We start from the raw sequence: 18,992 nt of genomic DNA on the forward strand, positions 1-18,992 counted from the left end.
ATTTATAAACAAACTTACTTGTCACAATCAATATCCGTGCCGTTAGTGGCGGTGTTCGGTATCTCAGTGCCAAATGTGTCGACGCACCAGCAGCGGCCGGCGGAGCACTGACGCGGGGTGAAGGAGCCGTCCGGTTCGCAGGTGGGTGCGGGGAGGGCGAGCTTCATACCGTCCACGGTACCCTCCATTTTTTCGTCGAAGTCGCGTAGGTATTCGCACACTGGAATTGAGTTACGTGATGGTGAGATTTGCGTAAAAGTGCTCAAATTTAGTATCTTCATGTTTTGGGTAAGGGTTTTAAATATATATAAATTGCGAGTCAGTTTGTGATGGAGTTCTTTGGTATATTAAGTATACAAACTCAAAAAAATACATTCTCATTGATAACCTTTTTTTTCAAAGCAAAAACAAAAAAGCACGTTAATAAATAATTTTAGCACCCAGGATTAACCCAATGTTAAATACAAAGAGAAAATAACTACATACATATAAAGACCCTTTAATTGTTTAATTTATAGGCTATTTCTATTTTAAAATGATTGCATAAAGATGACTAAAACATACAAACAACAATTATTTAAGAAACTCACTGGTCGGAGTATCATCAAATTTATCCGTTTGCAGTTTGATCTTATCAGAGTCCACACAGATGGGCCCACAGTTGGAGGTGGAACAACACAGCAGCCCGTCATCGCAGTTGCCGTCCAGACACGAGGTGGTTGAGTTCAGACTGCACATAGCTTCTGCCTCTGATCCGCATGATTCGAAGTTAATCTGGAATTTCATATATTATGTGGCCATTAGGGTGTTGTTCAATTATTTATATATATATTAAAAAGCAGTGGTGGCTCAGTGGTGAGAACCTCGGACTTCAAAATCGATAAGTCGGGGTTCGAGACCGGGCGAGCGTGCAGGAAATAAATTGATTTTTCAATTTATCTGCGCCTGTGGATAACATCACCACTGCTTAAACGGTGAAGGAAAACATCGTGAGGAAACCGGCATGTCCGAGAATTAAAAGTTCGACGACATGTGACATCTGCCAACCCGCACTTGGCCAGCGTGGTGGATTATGGCCTGAACCCTCATAGGAGGCCTGTGTCCCAGCAGTGGGAACATATATGGGCTGATGATGATGATATTTTTATTGTAGATAACTCTCATTCATCTTACTTCAATCTTCGCGTACGCCAACACGAGTCGAGTGGCTGACTTTAAGTGGCAACATATGAGTATTTAATTAGAAGGTATGGTTATGATTAGTACTGAAAGTTTGATAGATTCACAGGGGGTAACGCGGTAGCAGAACCAAAACTTATTTTCGTTACACACTCTTCTTTACGCCAAAGGTTCAAATCCCGTTTCATGATTGATGTTAATCTATGCCTTATTTCAAATATTTGAAGGTTTTCCTATAATGCTATAAATAAATAAAAAAGTAACATTTAAAAGTTATTGAAACCACATAATTACCTCAATAACCTCGCTATCAGTGGAGTTGTCCGCGGCGACGTCCGGGCAGCACAGCTGGGCGCCGCTGCGGCGCGCGGCGACGCACGCGTGCCCCGCGGGGCAGTCGCGCGGCGCGCCGCACGCCACCACCGACCCGTCCTCGTCCGTCGCCGGCACGCCCACCTCGCACGGGTTCTCGTACGACACCCGCGGCCGACCTGAGCACGATGCACAAATAAATTAAAAGAAAAACAAAGAGGATGGTTTAGTTATATTAGAATCAATTATGTTATCTAAAATCATGAAATTATATAGTGTAGAAGGATTGCTATAGGTGTTTAGCTTAAAAAAAAAGCGTGTTAAAAATTGTGTGATAATTCGCGTAGATCATTATTAAATTATAATTCGTTTTTAGCGTACACGGTTTTTTTATATTTAGATGTGTATGTAAACAACAAAATGTTCGATCACATCGCAATACTCACAAACCGGGTAGCCGGTGCAGAACTCGCCCGTGCAGTCCGCGTCGCGCACCCGCACGCACTCCTCGCCCGCGGCGCACGGGAAGCCCTCGCACGGGTCGTCGCACTCGCACGTGGGGCACCCGTCCGCGCCGCTCTTGTACCCGTACTCGCACACGCCGGCGCACAGCGCCCGCGCGCACGCGCCCAGGCTGCGCCCGGCGCCGCGCGCGGCCGCCGGCGCGACGGAGCATTGCACGCCGCCCGCCGGGCCCATCGAGCCACGGAGCTTGTTGCCTTCTGTGTCCACGCACCTGGAAGAGTTTTATGTTATACTAGCTGCGCCCCGCGGTTTCACCCGCGTAAGTCCGTATCCCGTAGGAATATCGGGATAAAATATGTCTATATGTTATTCCAGTTGTCCAGCTGTCTACGTACCAAATTTCATTGCAATAGGTTCAGTAGTTTGTGCGTGAAAGAGCAACAAACACACACACCTCCTTACAAACTTTCGCATTTATAATATTAGTAGGAAAGAAGTAGGATTAGTAGGATAGTGGGATTATTATTATTTATTACTTAACGTCGATACAAATTTATTCTTTATTACAATACAATTTACATATAAATAGATTTAATAGAAACTGCCTACTTTCCAAATGGTTTCACAACGTTAAAGCCTCTTGATTAGCAATTAATGTTATGGTAAGGTGGTGTGCCATTAAAATGAGCCCTTCTAAATGTAAAAGCAAATGCAAAAAAATTGCTTTACCTGAAAAATTATTCTTTAAAGAAAAATTAAAGATTTTTTTTAATGAAGCTGTTTAACTTCATTTCGTTGAAGTATTAATCGTATTAGATACGAATGAAACAAAACTATTCTCAAATTGTTGCAATAATGCAGTGGATGCAATCCCTTATAAAATTGTTGTATTGATTATTGTGAAAGAATTTATAAAAGTGGAAACGATTAAAGAAACTTGAAATAACGGACTGTAGTCAGTTGTTAACACTGTCGCTGTGCTTCGATAAAAATGTAGTTATATAACAAGCCGAAATAAAGACATTGAAACACTCGTTAGGAAACGTGTATCCCGGCAATTACACCAAATGATTGATGAGTTATATCGATTCTTATAATCGATCTAGCTATAAACAACCTACCAGCAGACCAATCCATTTCTGGAGCACTGCCGCGACTGGAAAGATCCATCATCAGCACATTGCGGCACATAACCTCGCCCTTCCTTCTCACTAACCACCAGCAGTTCAGCCAGCATCTTCTGTTGGGTACACATGGTCACATTGTGCGGGAGTGTGCAGTGTCTCCCACATTCACCCCCATCACAACACTTCTGCATCGATGGACATTCCAGGTCATGAGCGCAAGGAGTTCCACAATCCAGCTCTGTTGTGGAAGGAACTGGACAAGTTCCAGCTTTTTGCAGTTCTAGAGAGGCTGGACAGCACACGCCGTAATCGTTTCCTATACGTAAAATAGAAATTTATATGGATTTTGTAGGCAAGGAATTGAATTCACAATACGAATATACGAATATATAATAAAACACTAAATAAATAATAATAATGAATTACGGATAATTAAAAAATAACCAAATAGGGCCTAATTCAATATTAAACAATCATAAAAATTAATAAAACCAATAAATTGATTACCTACATATAGTATTATTTTCTGAGTTTTAGTTATCTGTGCCTATATGTATATTTGAAAAAGAAGTTTTGTTATAATAGCTAAATGTTGAATATCTGAATCAAATAAAAAGTAAATTTGTGAGAGTATATTTTAACATACTCGTTAACAAACATTTCACGCGCGTGATATGGCATTCCAATTAGACGAGCGTGTAACAAAATACCCTGATCGAGCATGCATCGAGTTGGTATTCTGCACAAAAAAGCTAAGTATATCCATCACATAAGATCGGCATGCGTGAACAATGATCAACCGTGACAATCGACTGGCAGTCCGGTATTTATAATCCATTGTTTTCAAACATATTTGGTAAGCGTAAATAAGACAATGGGCGATTGATACCTGATTCAACCAGGCATCTGTACAGCGGGGGACAATTCGGTTTTCCTGGGTCCGTTCCACAGAGGAAAGGACGACTCGTTTCGGATATTAGCAGGGGCTCTCCAACTGGACAGATGTTTTGAAGACTGCGTCCTCTTTTACCTGAAATACCATAGTATTTTTAAGAATAAAAGTGAAAATAATGAATATTTCCATATTAAATAGTGTTTTATAACACGCTTAGGACTTATTGTAAAAGCTGAATACTGTTAGCGTATGTCAGTTAATTAAAGTTTTAATATGATGATTAGACTAACGGTGGTTTTAATAAGTACCCTTCTACAAAGAGCCTATCTTTACATTCATTTTGTACATTTTGCCCTTTGGCTGTAGCAAGGCATTCCATTTTCCATTTATACAACGCTTTATATTGATTGAAACAGCTTCATTTGAGCAACCATATAACACACGTGCACACAAAAATATGGTGATTTTGCATGTAACTGACAAGGTAATTTATAGAATAATAAGAACTGACAGTCAAGCAAGAGCCCCGGGGCTTTAAGATAATTAACTAGAGCCTTTTGAAGTGTCACTTTTGTGTACGTTGGGTATAAAATGCTGTGTAGTTGCAAAACTCCGAGTATGTTTGGAGTTAATCCAAGTGGGAAAACCCGAAATTTTATTTTTAAATAAAATACGTGAGCATGATAGAGTGTATTAATTATAGTCACATATATTATATAGATAGAATGTGATAGTTTAAGAAGCAATAGGGTAGACTTACGCTAATAAATGTATTGTTTTATATAATATAATAAATGTGGACTATCGTAAATAGGCCTGTTTTAATTCAATCCATATTTCTAATTGTTGCATACTTATTAGGTATATTCAAGAAAAAAAAATTTAAATAAACAATATTATTTGCAAATTAATAAAACGTCATAACATCCCATCAGTATCAATTAATGTTTAAATAAAAAATATGAGAATATGTATCAGGTAAGCACCATCACCTAGAGAAGTTCTATACTCACACGTAGGCACGGGAGGGCAGGGCGGTCGCAGACATGGTGTTTCCTCCAACTGGCAGGACAGTTGTCCCGGACAAGTGACTCCGGTGCACGGGTCCCGGCACTTGCACAGCGGGCAGCCTCGCGAGTCCAGCTCGAAGCCGAGCGGGCAGAACATCCTGCACATGTGCGCGGAACAGGCCGCGGTTTGCGTGCAATTGACTAGGGCGGCAACCGGCGCGCGCGTGCCCGGGATCTAGTCAGGAGATAAAGTCGCTTTTATATATGTTATATGTGAGGTCTGATCGTAGTCTTGATCGATTGAATTTAGCTTGATGCAGACTATAATCTAGTATGTTAGTCAAATTATGAACCTTGAAGAGAACAATATTCACCATCGTCATCCACATTTTAAGTATCGCAGTTTGAAAAAATGTCTTTACCTCAAATCCCGTAGGATCAACACACCAGCAGGAACTGACGATTTCATTATCGCACTGTATCTCCTCGAACTCGCCGTCACTTTGCCTGCATCTGGGCGTTCTCAGAGACTTCACGGCGCGGCCAGAGCGCGTGTTCTCCACTGCTAAGGCGCGTGATATCCGCTCCGATGAAAGCTTTATGTTTTCACAGCCTAAAACATACAATATATTGAAAATTATAGTAAACGATTACCACCGCCCATTAACATTCACAGAGGTAGTGCCTCTGCGCATGCGCTACCCGCTTTTAAGGGGTAAGGGAAAAGGAAAGGATTGACGACTGGAAAAAAGGAATGGACTGGGACGTGTTAGGAAAAGGAAACGGGGCTCTGGAGGGCGTTTTTTATTTGTGGGCGCAATGTTTTGTGTTATACATGTGTATATGGAACTATAGTTACAAATATATACAAAACATACTATTTGCGCATTTAAAATTATTTCATTAAAATTAAATATCTCAATTCTGTGTTTAGAAAACTACAAAATATTTTCATTAAATATTTAATTTTATAACCATATTATTATAAAGCAATACCTATTATCACAATGAACGATATATTTGCCTTTAAAAATTAAAAAGTCGATATTGGTGTTCTATAAATCTACACCTAACTACAAAATTATTTAAAAGAAAATGTGTTGTTATCAACACTAAAATCAGCCAGAAAAGCCCATTTTCACGACAAACTTGCGCTATAGGTAGATTAAAAACCCGACGAGTCACGGTTAGCTATAAATCCACCCGGTTCTTTGTTGTACGTCAATGTCTACCCGTCATGAAAGCTTTTATTTGGCCATGGTGTAGCATAGACTTCAACGTGTTAAAGGGACTGGACCAAAATGCCTATTTTCATTCCAACTCCATTTTGCAAGGGACCGGATATCACGCACTCCGACGTAATTTAGAGGTTTCACGGTTACGCTACGTTGCCTTTGTCGACTCTATTAATATTCATGGAATATAATTTACGGTGGCACTCACTAATTTGTTTTTGCATCGCTTATGAGTAATGCGTCTATTGTTTGTTACATAATTCAGAATATATAGATCAATCAACGAGAGTAATTAAAAGCTATTTTGTTAAGAAAACCAAGTGAAGGATGGTCTAACTTACGTTGGGTAGCGTACAAGTAAGAAATAATTAAATACAACCATGAAAATGAACACAAAAACTTTTTTGATCAAATATTGTTTATAAGAGTGTAACTATATTTAATTAATAGAAACAAAGGGAATCTCCATGAACTAAGATCTCCATGAACTAACTCCGGAAACGAACGATGAAAATCAGTTTATAATTTTGGTAATCAATTTATAAGGAGTTCCCATGTGAAATTCCCATTTCATTGTCTTAGGAGCGAATTAAAATTCAGAGCAGGCTATGTACGTCAATGAGATTTTGTGTTTGAATTTATATGAATATTGTTCATGTCTATAACAATTATGAAAGGTATATTAGATGGCGTACTAACGCGTCTGTTATGTAAGCAATGTTTGTAAATAATGAGTGCGAGCGTCGGTCAGAACTTCTATTATTTCGGTCGGCTATTACGTAAATAGTGCAATGATCTGTGAAGCGAAAATAATGAATCCACGGCATTACAAATCCATTGGTGTGCCTGTTTTGAGCGTACACCTATAGCATAGAACCTAAAAGATTTCTGACTTATCATTTTAATATATTAAAATTGAAATTATTTTACATAGTGTGTACATATATTGTGAAAAGTTTGATATGCAATATTAGGAGAGAACTGACAGTTATCATCTCTTTCTAGTTATAAAATTTAACTTAACTAAATCTAATTAACAATTAATCACAAAGCCCACAAATATATCCATTAATGGCACGATCTTGTGCCTATATTATGATATAATACGCATAAAGAAATTGGAAGCGTAGATATGACATAGATCAATAATTGACGGAATGTGTCTCTCGGAACTTTAGGCTTCCCCATTAAGGAATAAAAAAAATAACCAACCACGAAAAGTACTAACCAGTATACAAGGGATCCACACAAGCCTGTCCACAGGAGGTACTGCAGCAGATCTGTTCACCGCACTCGTCGTCACTGTTGCACGGCGAAGCTCGGGGTGGACAGGCGCCATCTTCGGCTGGACACCTGCCTCTAAGCTCGGCGCTAGCTGCAGGAAATATTTTCAGACTTATTTCTATATGCAATTTACCGTCTTATAGCATTACATAAAGTTTAATGTATCATGCAGTAGCTATTGGTCCCAGCTCCGCCCCGGTATAACGTTCTAATTTTAAACAGTTATCCTAATCGAAGCAGAGACAAATCCAATAAACCATCAATCATTAAAATCCGTTCAAACGTTCTCACTTACAAGCTTACCACCCGCGGCTTCGTGCGCATATCCAACTTTATTCCTTAGGGAATGAGATATTCCACCATGGCAAAAGTAGCCTATGTCACTCTCTAGCATTCAAACACAAAATCATATCATAAAGTTACTCCGTTGCGACGAGAAAGGACACACGATGAGGATTAGAGCTAATTTGTTTGTGCATGTATTTAGGCCTAAAATCAATACCCAGCAACGAATACTAAAACATATAGTATAACACATATATAACTGAAACGATTTGAGCCACAGCTGGTACAATCGTAACGTAATCATATTAAGTTCATAAACAATAGACAGGGCACAAACAAATCTTTGATGGAATTCAATGTTTCTGATAGATCAGCATACAGTCGATCTAAATTTGAACAGAGCTTTAACTTTTGGTTCCACAAGAGCTTAGTTAAAAATATCTCAGAAAAAAAATACATTTAAAACAATGTAGAGTTAAAAGTTAAATAAAAGAAGTATATAATTGGAGTCTGCGTTCAAAGTGGGATGCTTCAAAGGTATAAAATCCTAAAGTTATTGCGGTTTTCGTCATAACCATTAAAAATGTTACAAGTTTAATGTGCGTGTGTTACACTGTACGTACTTATGGATCAGTATTCTCATTTACGGTAATTTTATTTTTCTAGTTTTCATATTCCATAATACATGTACGAGTATTTAACGATGTATATTGATTGCAAAAATTGTTTTTATTTTTTAGGACAGCAATTTTTATTTTTTTTAATAAAATTATTTATCATCTTTAACCTGTGGTATAAAAGACAAATGCCAAATCAAATTGCAAAGCCCAAACCTATGAATGTCATAGTTGAAAATTCATAGAATATAGGATAAAATAGGGCTCGCTTCACAGGGAAGTATTTTGAAAGAAAAAAAAGGTGTGTGTGCGATTCACACACGATAGAAGTGATACTTCAGTAAATATCCCATATCCTTTTCCTTACCCTTCCCAGTCCTTTTCTTTATTCCTATTGCCAATCCTTTCTTAATCCCTTCCCAAAAAGTCGACAATCCATTTGTAGAGGCTCTTAAATTGTTCATGGGCGGTGATAGCGCTTACCATCAGGCGACCCACCAGCTCCAATGTCAACTATAACATAAAAAAAAAATTAAAAATTCACAACAAATCACGAAAAAATCCTAAGAAAAAGAAAGCTTTACGTTGCGTTTTTGAGATAATAACAGTGTATGTGAATGCGTATAACATCACGTACCGAAAGTTACAGAAAGCTCAAAAGTAATAAGTATTATTGTATTTTTATCCTTATTATCCTAAATATCTGATTAGTGATTGATATCCATACCTTGCTGTATGAACAGCAAGACAGCGCAGAGCAGCGCCGTCCTCACCGCGCGTGTCGACATTGCTGCATTACACACAGGGATCCTGAAACAATACATTCTATTATTATCATCATTTTCATCTAAGAAAATATAAAAATAACAGATTAGAAGTAGTATAAGGTCACATGTAAAGGCACGTTATTAAGATCCATAGCTCTGTGTGTGTTACTAGTCAGAAAAGTTACTTAAACGTAATTTGTAAGTGTAAAATGCGCAATAAGTTTTTATTAGAACAAAACATTTTTTCCGACACATCAAAGAATTCACGTTTTGTACTCTAATACCTTCGTTATACATTCGGACGTCTCAAACCTGTTCAATGATGCATAACATGAAACAACATTGAATCAATCAATCAATTTTAAGATTATCCTTAAGTCCTTATTGCGTTGGAGTCAGGATAGACCGCCCAAATACGGGCTAGCCTTGTACACGCAATTATATGCAGCGATCTTTATAGTTGAGCAACGCTGTTGCGGGTGCACAGGATTGCCAAATCGTACATTTCCTTGATACAAAAGATTTGCTACAAAGCCTGTAAATATTGGGTAACTACTGTTTAATCTGTTCAATTGAAGTATATATAATAGAATTGTACCGCTTCCGTTCCTTTAATCTTTTATATATAATATTATCTTCGTTGATGAAGTGATGATGGACAATTTTATTGTAACATAAAAATTATAGACGGTCCATTAAACTTTTGCTCGTAATTTAAGAGCTGCGCTTAAAACAATATTTCTTTTTCTATCGCGTTTAATATGGCAAGAGAATCGAGAAGGTTATTAAAAATATACCTAATGATGAAGATGAAGTGATTACCAGTTACCTATCTGTGCTGGTAATCTGTGGTTTGTTTTGCACGCTGCTTGCAAAAGTGTCCCAATTATTTCGCGTAATGATCGATAAAAAATTTAATAAACAAAAGATCACGTCTTCAATTATTGATATTCAGAACGTGTGAGCGCGCGGCCTCGTGCCAGTTCGGGCTTTCCCGCGTGCTTGTTCGTTGCATTACATTCTGCCTTATTCTACGGTCTGCCTATGTTTTAGTTACTTTTGGATGAGTCTTGATTGCAGCGTACGCGTAATGCAGCCTAATTATTTGCGTAGATTTATTAATACATGTCCGTTATATAAGGATTTTTATTATTTTGAATCGGTAAAATATACAGAGACAAGCAATTCACAAACATTTATAATAAATATCGTTGTCTAATGTGTAATGCAAGTAATAATAAATAATTCATTCTAATATTTTCGTTAATAGATGTTTTGGAAAATTAATACAAAATAGTTATTATTCCGGATATTATGCAACGTTACGTCTTTTATATGGATGCTAATTATAACTTTCTCTTACTCCGAAATTGCATTGTCATTGAACCCAAACGTAGGACGTACTGTATTGTTAACTTAATATTGTATTTAAATTATATCTAAACCACATTATTCAAGCGTTGTACAACTTACAGATATGTTTTTTCTTTTCATCGTTGCCAATTAAAAAATAATAATAATAGCGTCTTTGTCTTTTGCAAAAACAGATAAGCAAGTTTGAATTAAAAAATTACTCATATTTAATTTTTAACATATAAAAATATATGAAAAACGTAATTGATATGTATTTATTGATATGTTATTATAATAAATTATGATTTACGAATGCAAATCCTTTTTTCAAATTTTGACGTTCGTTAAATTTTCTTTATTTATTGTTATGACCACCAGCCAGCTATGTTGAATTTTAAATTTAGAATTATGTCTAATGAACTATGTTTTTCAACGTCACCCACTTGTAGACAACAGAATAAAAAAGAATTATTGTAAAGTGTCCTCTGGCTCGTCATGTAAAGTGATTGAACTCTTGTGACGCCGAGCTTGGAGTGACGCAAGACCCGAGTGAAAGGCTGCCAAGTCATTCAGTTAGACTTTCTTGCTCGAGAATTTGTTAGACTAAGCCTAACCCTTTAATATTTTAAAAATAACATCTATTTCAAGCTATAAGAATACGTATATTAGAATACATAGTTCAAAATTTATTATAGGTAGACTCGAATTAAGAAAGAGACTATTAATTAAGAAAGCGATGTTAAAAAGTTTTTACGATTCGTTACTTTGTAATAAAACTCAGTACAGAATTAATTTTTCTGAAGTGGTAACTATAGCCTGTAGACTACATGTTTATTATTATAGTATAACAAGCACATACACATCCTTACAAACATTCGCTTTTAGAATATTAGTAGGATAGGATATAGTATTAAAAAGTTACATCATCAATTCTACTATCAAATTGATGAAACTGAACTGAACTGAAATTATATGGCAGTATTGTTTTTTATGTAATAGCGATCAGCGAAGCTAGGGGGTTCTAGTGGTAAGCGACCACCAGCGCCCATGAACATTTGCAGAGGTAGCGTCTCTGCAAATGCGTTGTCCTCTAGTGATCTAAAGAAAGGATTGACGACGGAAAAAAAATTGATTCTAACTATTTATTAATTAGTTTGTATATATCGTACAATATCCTATAATTAAATACATTCTCATATACCATAGTTATTGTGGTAAAGAGACCATAATGTATGAGTAGGTAAACTTTAAAACGACTTAGCGTGGGCATGACACTAGAGAATTCAAGTAACCGCATATGAGTTAACTTGGAAACAATTACAAACTCAGAAAATTAACTTTGTAAGTTTGGAATTTACTTAAGTGGATACTTGGAAAATGACTACTCCTATTTTGCCAAAGTATAGGCTTTGAAATATATCGTCTATTTATTCTGATGTAATTTTTAATTGAATTTTACTATTTGTTATAACAAATTATTGGTATATCTTTAATCTGTGTGGCAAGCAGATTCTTGTCTATAACTGATTGTTCTACTCTATAGAGACTATTTACTATCTAGGTACAATGTAGTTTTGTAAATAAATTAATAAATAAATAGTAATGGCGCTCAATTATTTTCCAGTAGTTAACAATTTTTAGCATGTATGTCAAAATACACAAAATAATAAATAATAGTTTAAAAAAACTAAAAAACACGCTTTAACAAAAATCATATTTTGCAAATTAAAAAATGGAATAATTTTATCAAATTAGTGTATTGTCATCGGTCCTCAATAAATCTACAAAGTTTGAACGAAATCTGGCCGTTTAAAGTGGGTCAAAATCGCGCCCAAAGAAGTCGGTTACAAACAAACATACAAACAAACATACAAACAAACATACAAACAAACATACAAACAAACATACAAACAAACATACAGGTGAAGCTAATAAAAAGCGTGTAAAAACAAAGCTGGTATTTACAACGACCTAGTTCGCGACTGAGGTAACTACTGTAAAAAATATGTAACTAAAACTTACACTCAACTACGTACGTACTTACGTAATTTTTATGGACCAAAAGAATATTTATAATTTTATTAAATTACTGAACGTGACGGTAGATAGCGAAATATTGTGAAAGTTATTCTCATAACATAAAGAATTTGTTTATTTTAAACTTAGCAATCTGGGTACACAATGATATATACAATGCATAGTAGGTCTATGCATTCTTCATATTTATGCGTATTTATGTGTGTGTTTACTGTTTATACATCGCTCTATGAAATCATTCTTATCCTTTTAAACCGTCTACAAGCAACCAGAATGGTAATTATATTTACCCCTTAAAAATCATCTTCTATCTAGCCCTCGTTTCTTATATAGCTCTTAAAAATCTAAATTATTTCAATATAGTTATTTCTGTGTAATGTTAAAATGAAATGATAGAGATATGAGACCATCAAATAGTGTGTGTAAAAGTGAAATAGTCACATGAAATCATCACAATCGCACATAGGAAAGCGGCTGCAAACAAATTGTATAAATAACTCGTAATAGATTAGAAAGTGAAGTGAATTGGTTTCCTTTTATTGAATACAAAACGAGTGATGACAAATACATTTAGCCGGTATCGTGACCGTATTTCACGAGTTCAAAAACGTTTGTTGGTTTGTCGACCCTATAACAAACTAAGAAAAAATAAAAAGCTAGGTAGGGAACAAAGGCTCAAAAGCCAAAATCTTACTTGTAGCACAGATAACATAATACTATATTAACTAATCATTAATCTTTCTTTGTTAATTAAGTCAAAAGTTGATGCAGCAAAAACAAGAAAATAGTTTTTATCTTTATTTGAATAATTATTAAAATGACATAATTTTAAAATAATATGTATGTCGCGGATTAAACTTTTGTGAAAACAATGTACATTATCAAATAATACTACTGGTATATAACAATTTACATAAAATATATCGAAGCGCCTGACTCACTCTTGCAAGAGAAAATAATTAAACCGGAATTTCATTCTGTATCCAGACGAAATCTATGAATTCATAAATAATAATACAGCATTGTTATTGTTATTGATGTACTTTTCAATGAATATTAAACACCAGCATGCGGTTTCTAAGAAACATTCGAGTGCCTATCATACGTGACCTCAGCCTGTTCTTTGTTCATAATAAAAAAAACAATGTTCTTTATGGTTTATGAAATCGTGTTAGGGTGACGGTTCGCGACTGGTTCAACTTTCGTTTTTATTCACAGCGCGGCAACGTGCGCCGCTGACATTGTTGACCTTTGTGAAATCCTGTTCTGGAGACCTCATGAACACGGTGTTACTTGATTTCACTAAACATTATCGCCATCAAAACAGAGTAAGAATTATATTTGCATGTTGCGTATGGAATTTTACATTGACTTGGAGAGATTTCCTTGAAAACAAAACATGTTCGCTTTTCGTAGAGTATTTTGTCGACTTATTTAAGCTTTTTATACAGAAGGGACCCATTTGAATTAATTCACATAGAGTAGTATTTGTGGCTTATAAATTAAGACAAGTCTATATATTAAAAAAAAAGTTATAGAGAAGCGTATGCTATATGCTACTGTATAGTAGTGCCACGACATAGAAGGGTATGTCACTTATATCAGTCTACAATCTAGAAAAATAGATAATTCAAACAAAACAAAACAAAACATTATAAGTCTCCAATCTAATTGTTAATTGAAACCAGAATGAGCTTTTTTTTTCGAATTAAAAACTAAAAATTTATCAAAACTGAAAACTATTTGGTTGTCGTACGCAAATATCGTTTCAATTTGTGGAATGGGAGCATCGGAGTATATTTACTGGCATAACTTTGGCAATAATTTTGAAATGTTCACTTTATTTTCAACGATAAAAGAGATGAAGTAAAAAATAATGTTTTTAGACTCACTGCAAAATATTCGAAATGTGAAAAACGTACATAAAGTCTACGCTAACGCCGGTTTTCATTAAATTTATTTTTCGTATATTTTGCCGATTTAAAACAATCTCTTTTAGTATTAAAACAAAAAAAAATGTCATGTGTATTATTATTTAAAAACAAACAATATGAACTTACCTTTACAGATTATTACATTTTTACGTCTTCCATTATTTTGATATATAATTATAGAAAAGCAATTTATATTTTACATTATTCAGTTGTATGTTGTATTTACTCGCGATAATAAAGTTTCCGTGAATTTTCATCTTAAAATTATTAATAAAACACATTCAATATCGCTAAAATATACTCTATCAGTAATCTTGTTGTTTTATGTGAACATATTATCTATATAATTATTAAACATATTGTAAAGAGACATGAATGTACAAGTATATCACAGTAAAGCAAACATGTTGGGGATTACCACAATAATTAGTTACACATAACATGACATAGTATCCGGCTAATATTTTATGAATATCTTCTGGTTACAAATTCGTCGTTTTTTGTCGGAATATAAGTAATTTTTATCTAATTAAAGACTCATCGACTCTCGAATTCATATCAAATATTATTATATATACGTATATAAGAAAGAAAGGTTGGCAAACAAGTGATTTAAAAATGTAGAACGCCTATCATCCTATTTTAAATTAAACGTTCAAAAATGAATACGGTCTAGTTTCCATTAAACAATGACTCCATTGAACAACTCATTCATTCATATTTCTAGTACACCCAGCAAAATGATATTGCCCCTTATCTCACGTACTCGAAGCCTCGGTGGGGTCGTCAGGGTCAAAGGTCGTACGATTTGCATACAAACGTAAATTATACGACCAAAACTCAACACCGTTTCTCATTTAAATTTAAATACAATTTATTTCAAGTACCGACACATTTTATACTCTGTGCATGTGTGTTGTGCTTTACTCGTTTGGCATTTAATTAAAACGTGTTCTGAAAACAAAAATATTGTATATAACATTTTAATTCATTAATTCCAAGTATTGTATTTATATAATGTGTATTTTTTTAATTAGCACTGAATGAAAGATAAACATAAAATTTTGATATTACAGAAATATTTCTCCTCTATTTATTTCGCTAATCGTTATTTTTATGTTTGATGTCTTTCTGAGACTGAGTTTTAACGATAATCTGACAAAAAGCGTCTCGCTCATTCACGCTTAAAAGAAAAACATGATTTATAATGCAAACCGTGCACAACAGCGATATTTCAGTACTACTTTCAGACGTCTCAAAGTCATAATCATTGTAGCAGGTCTGCAATTTGAAACGTCAGTCGTGCCTGTAGATTTCACCCGCGCTATGTCGCATGAGTCTGTGGTGAAAGTGGCCGGTCGGACAGAACGATGCGTACAGATTATATTTATCTAATTACGATGTATGACGTGCCGTGGACTGGCGTGCGATGGTCTCCCGCCTCAGTCCCTTGCGGGAGAGTCTGCAACGAACTTTTGATGTGCTCGCTAAAGACTTATTGTAATGAATATATTCATTAGATTTAATGAACGCTAGTGGAGATTGGGATTATACTTTCCAATTTTTATGTGTTAATTTACTCAACTGCTAATTAACATTGTGTATATTATATTCTTACTGGACTACGTATTTTCAAAAAGATGCTTGATATATTGATAGGAATAACCAATACATATCGTATCACAAACTTTTTTTAACACCAAAACTTGCGAAGAGCTGATTTTGTTAACCAACAGCAGGGAACAAAGCTGACGCTTGCGGCTTCGAGGTCTGTATAAGAATTTGGCATAATATGTTTTTTTAATTCTCTCCGATGACTGTGGACAGGTATCAACATCGTATAAATATTTCCATTTTTACGATGTTGCTACCTGTCCACAGATTAGACACACATTTGAAAAGATTAAGAAGATTTATTTGCACAGTTAAATAGAAGGTGTTATTATAATATTTACTGCAAAAGTTGTACAATAATATTAATGGTACATTTAAGAATATGTGTTGCAATGCAACGCTATGTTGAAAGTTAATTGCACCAAGTTATCTAATAAACAAATAATTTAGAGAATCGTATTAAACGTGGATTGCACGTTATTACATTTCAACATCCATGTGGAAAATCTTATAATGAGAAAAGTCAATTTTCTAAAACGCAATTAGCTTTTCCCAGCTGTTGCCCGCAGCTGTACCTGCGTGGTCAAATAAATTTTCATGGTGCAAACTTTCATCCCCTATTCTATTCCAATGGAAGTAGAATTTGTCAAAATCCCTTCTCACATCATAGTATCTATCTGCAAGCCAAAGTTGCAGCCCGATCGGTCTAGTAGTTTGGGTTGTGCGTTGATAGATCAGTTAGTCAGTCAACACACCTTCCTTTACTAGTTTGATGCAAGACAAGACGAACTCTTTACCGAACTAATTATTCACGTAATGCTAATATCGTCTGAAAAATATAGATAATGCTAGATATTATCAAGTCACTTCATATAACAATTTCCTCTATTATGCACTTTGCATGTTTCGTAGTACCTACGTAAGTAAGTACTTTCACATGCAAATTTCTAAAGATTATGATGTAATTACAAAAGCAGGCACTTAAAGTAATTATTTTTTGCGGAATAAGATTGTTATATTATGGCGGAACGCCTTTGGTTAATCTAACATTACGTAACGAAGGAAACTATTACTTACAAATACAAAGAGTGTTTTTTTTTTAATAAATCCCTACTTAATATTATAAACGCGAAAGCGGGCATATCTACGTCTCTTCTTCATGACTAAATCACAGAACTGATTTAGATGAAATTTGGAACAAAGATAACATGTGACCCGAGAAAGGACATTAGTTAGTTTTTACTTCCGGAAATCCCTCAGAATCAAGGGAAGGAAATTGTCGGAAATGTCTACATTTTCCTTTGACCACGGGTACAAATACAACAAAACTACTATCAACGTAAAAGGATTTCTAATTCCTAAATTCTAACACTTTCTGAAAGGTCAGTTCTTTGTTTTATTAGCATGTATAACTCTAAGTATCATAAGAATTCATAATAAAACTAACAAGGTGAATAAAACCCAAATAACTTTCATACAGTCAAAAGTTATAAAAAGGCACTAAGCAAAGGGTAAACCATAAAAAATATGTCAATGAATAATAATCTATCTTCTTTTCCATTTCCCCCTTTTATACAATAATAACATTTAATGCTAAGGAAATAATGCCCCAATTAGATTATGTTTGTCTATAGAAAGTGACTTCACCGTAATATTGTTTACGCAAAGAATATCTTTGATCTGACGTGACTAGGTTCCAGTAGAAAACAAAACTTTTCCGTATATTGCCCTTCATATTATTTTCTAATTCCTGGAAAACCAATGAGTTGTTAGTACATTCTATAATTATTCGTAATAAATAAATATTTTATGTATATATTTTTACTGAAACAAAAGCTTGTAACATTATATCTGTAAAAAGTGATTTTTTACAAAATTCAATATGCAATTCTTTCTAAAATAATAACCAAAAATGGTTGAATAAAAATGGAGCAGGTTTCAATTTCACATTTCATCGTGTAGAAATAACATCGCATAAATATCATTATATTTATAAGAGAAAATGCAAATTTATCGCGACACGGAACACGTTTTCATTACAGTCTAAAGAATATGCGACAATTTTTTACCTTTTGAAGTCTTCAACAATTTCTATTGTAAGTATAAAAGTCGTGGAAAGCGGAAAGTTTTGCTCCGCGAACATCCACTAGCGAATAAGCGTTGCATTTAAGAGCCGTAAAGTGAACCATTTATTTGCGTTTTATTTATATTATTCGAGTTTATACTTGACCGTAATTTGCATGACTTCAATCGCCGGTCTAGCTGAATAAAATTGCAGTATTTACCCAACTTTTGATTTTTTTGGACGAGATTGCTTCCTAAGGGATATGGATAAGGATAAGAGATATTGAGGATATAGAACACCAATATTGACTGATAAATGGTTGAACTATCTGGACAAATCGATATGATTTTTTCCCTATATTGGGATATGAAATTGTAATACTTAAGTTTGTCAATATAGAAAAAGAGGAGAAATCACTTGAGTTGACATTTATTGATCAAAAAAACAAAATAGCTATTTGGGAGGGTGTTATAAAAATAATCCTCCTAATCATCCTCACTACATTTAAAAATATACAATCTTTTTTCACCACCAGTATACAATATGTATACTCTGTGCACAAAGTATCGATTACCAGATCATAATATGGAAATATTCCCCCATCATGAAAGCTTCGCTCTACATCAACGATCAGTGACCGACGAGCGGATGCGGTTAGGGAAATTGTTGTAAATGATAGCTTTGACCTGACGCATAACCTATAATCGCCTTTTCCCGCCTTTTTAATCTATTCAAAAGACGCTTAGTGACAACGCTAATTTTAAAAAAGTTTATATTCCCTATAGAGATTATATTTTTCATAATTATGGTAAT

The 18,992-nt window shown here is 34.7% G+C and overlaps 1 protein-coding gene across 2 annotated transcripts in view; it reads right to left on the reverse strand.

Annotated features, from left to right (window-relative positions):
- Positions 1 to 18,992, reverse strand: part of LOC119828519 (balbiani ring protein 3-like) — a 49,411-nt gene that overhangs the window by 8,715 nt on the left and 21,704 nt on the right. For both annotated transcript variants that reach the window (XM_038350686.1, XM_038350688.1), the window contains exons 2-11: positions 9,137 to 9,219; positions 7,452 to 7,598; positions 5,411 to 5,601; positions 4,992 to 5,223; positions 3,973 to 4,113; positions 3,078 to 3,399; positions 1,938 to 2,227; positions 1,474 to 1,670; positions 591 to 774; positions 19 to 220 (exon numbers count right to left, since the gene is read on the reverse strand). In XM_038350686.1, coding sequence (XP_038206614.1) covers positions 19 to 220; positions 591 to 774; positions 1,474 to 1,670; positions 1,938 to 2,227; positions 3,078 to 3,399; positions 3,973 to 4,113; positions 4,992 to 5,223; positions 5,411 to 5,601; positions 7,452 to 7,598; positions 9,137 to 9,197 — 1,967 coding nt within the window. In that variant the 5' untranslated portion in view covers positions 9,198 to 9,219. The remainder of the gene's footprint in view (positions 1 to 18; positions 221 to 590; positions 775 to 1,473; positions 1,671 to 1,937; positions 2,228 to 3,077; positions 3,400 to 3,972; positions 4,114 to 4,991; positions 5,224 to 5,410; positions 5,602 to 7,451; positions 7,599 to 9,136; positions 9,220 to 18,992) is intronic.

Source organism: Zerene cesonia, chromosome 8, assembly GCF_012273895.1.
Source record: "Zerene cesonia ecotype Mississippi chromosome 8, Zerene_cesonia_1.1, whole genome shotgun sequence".
In the NCBI taxonomy this organism is placed as follows: Eukaryota; Metazoa; Arthropoda; class Insecta; order Lepidoptera; family Pieridae; genus Zerene; species Zerene cesonia.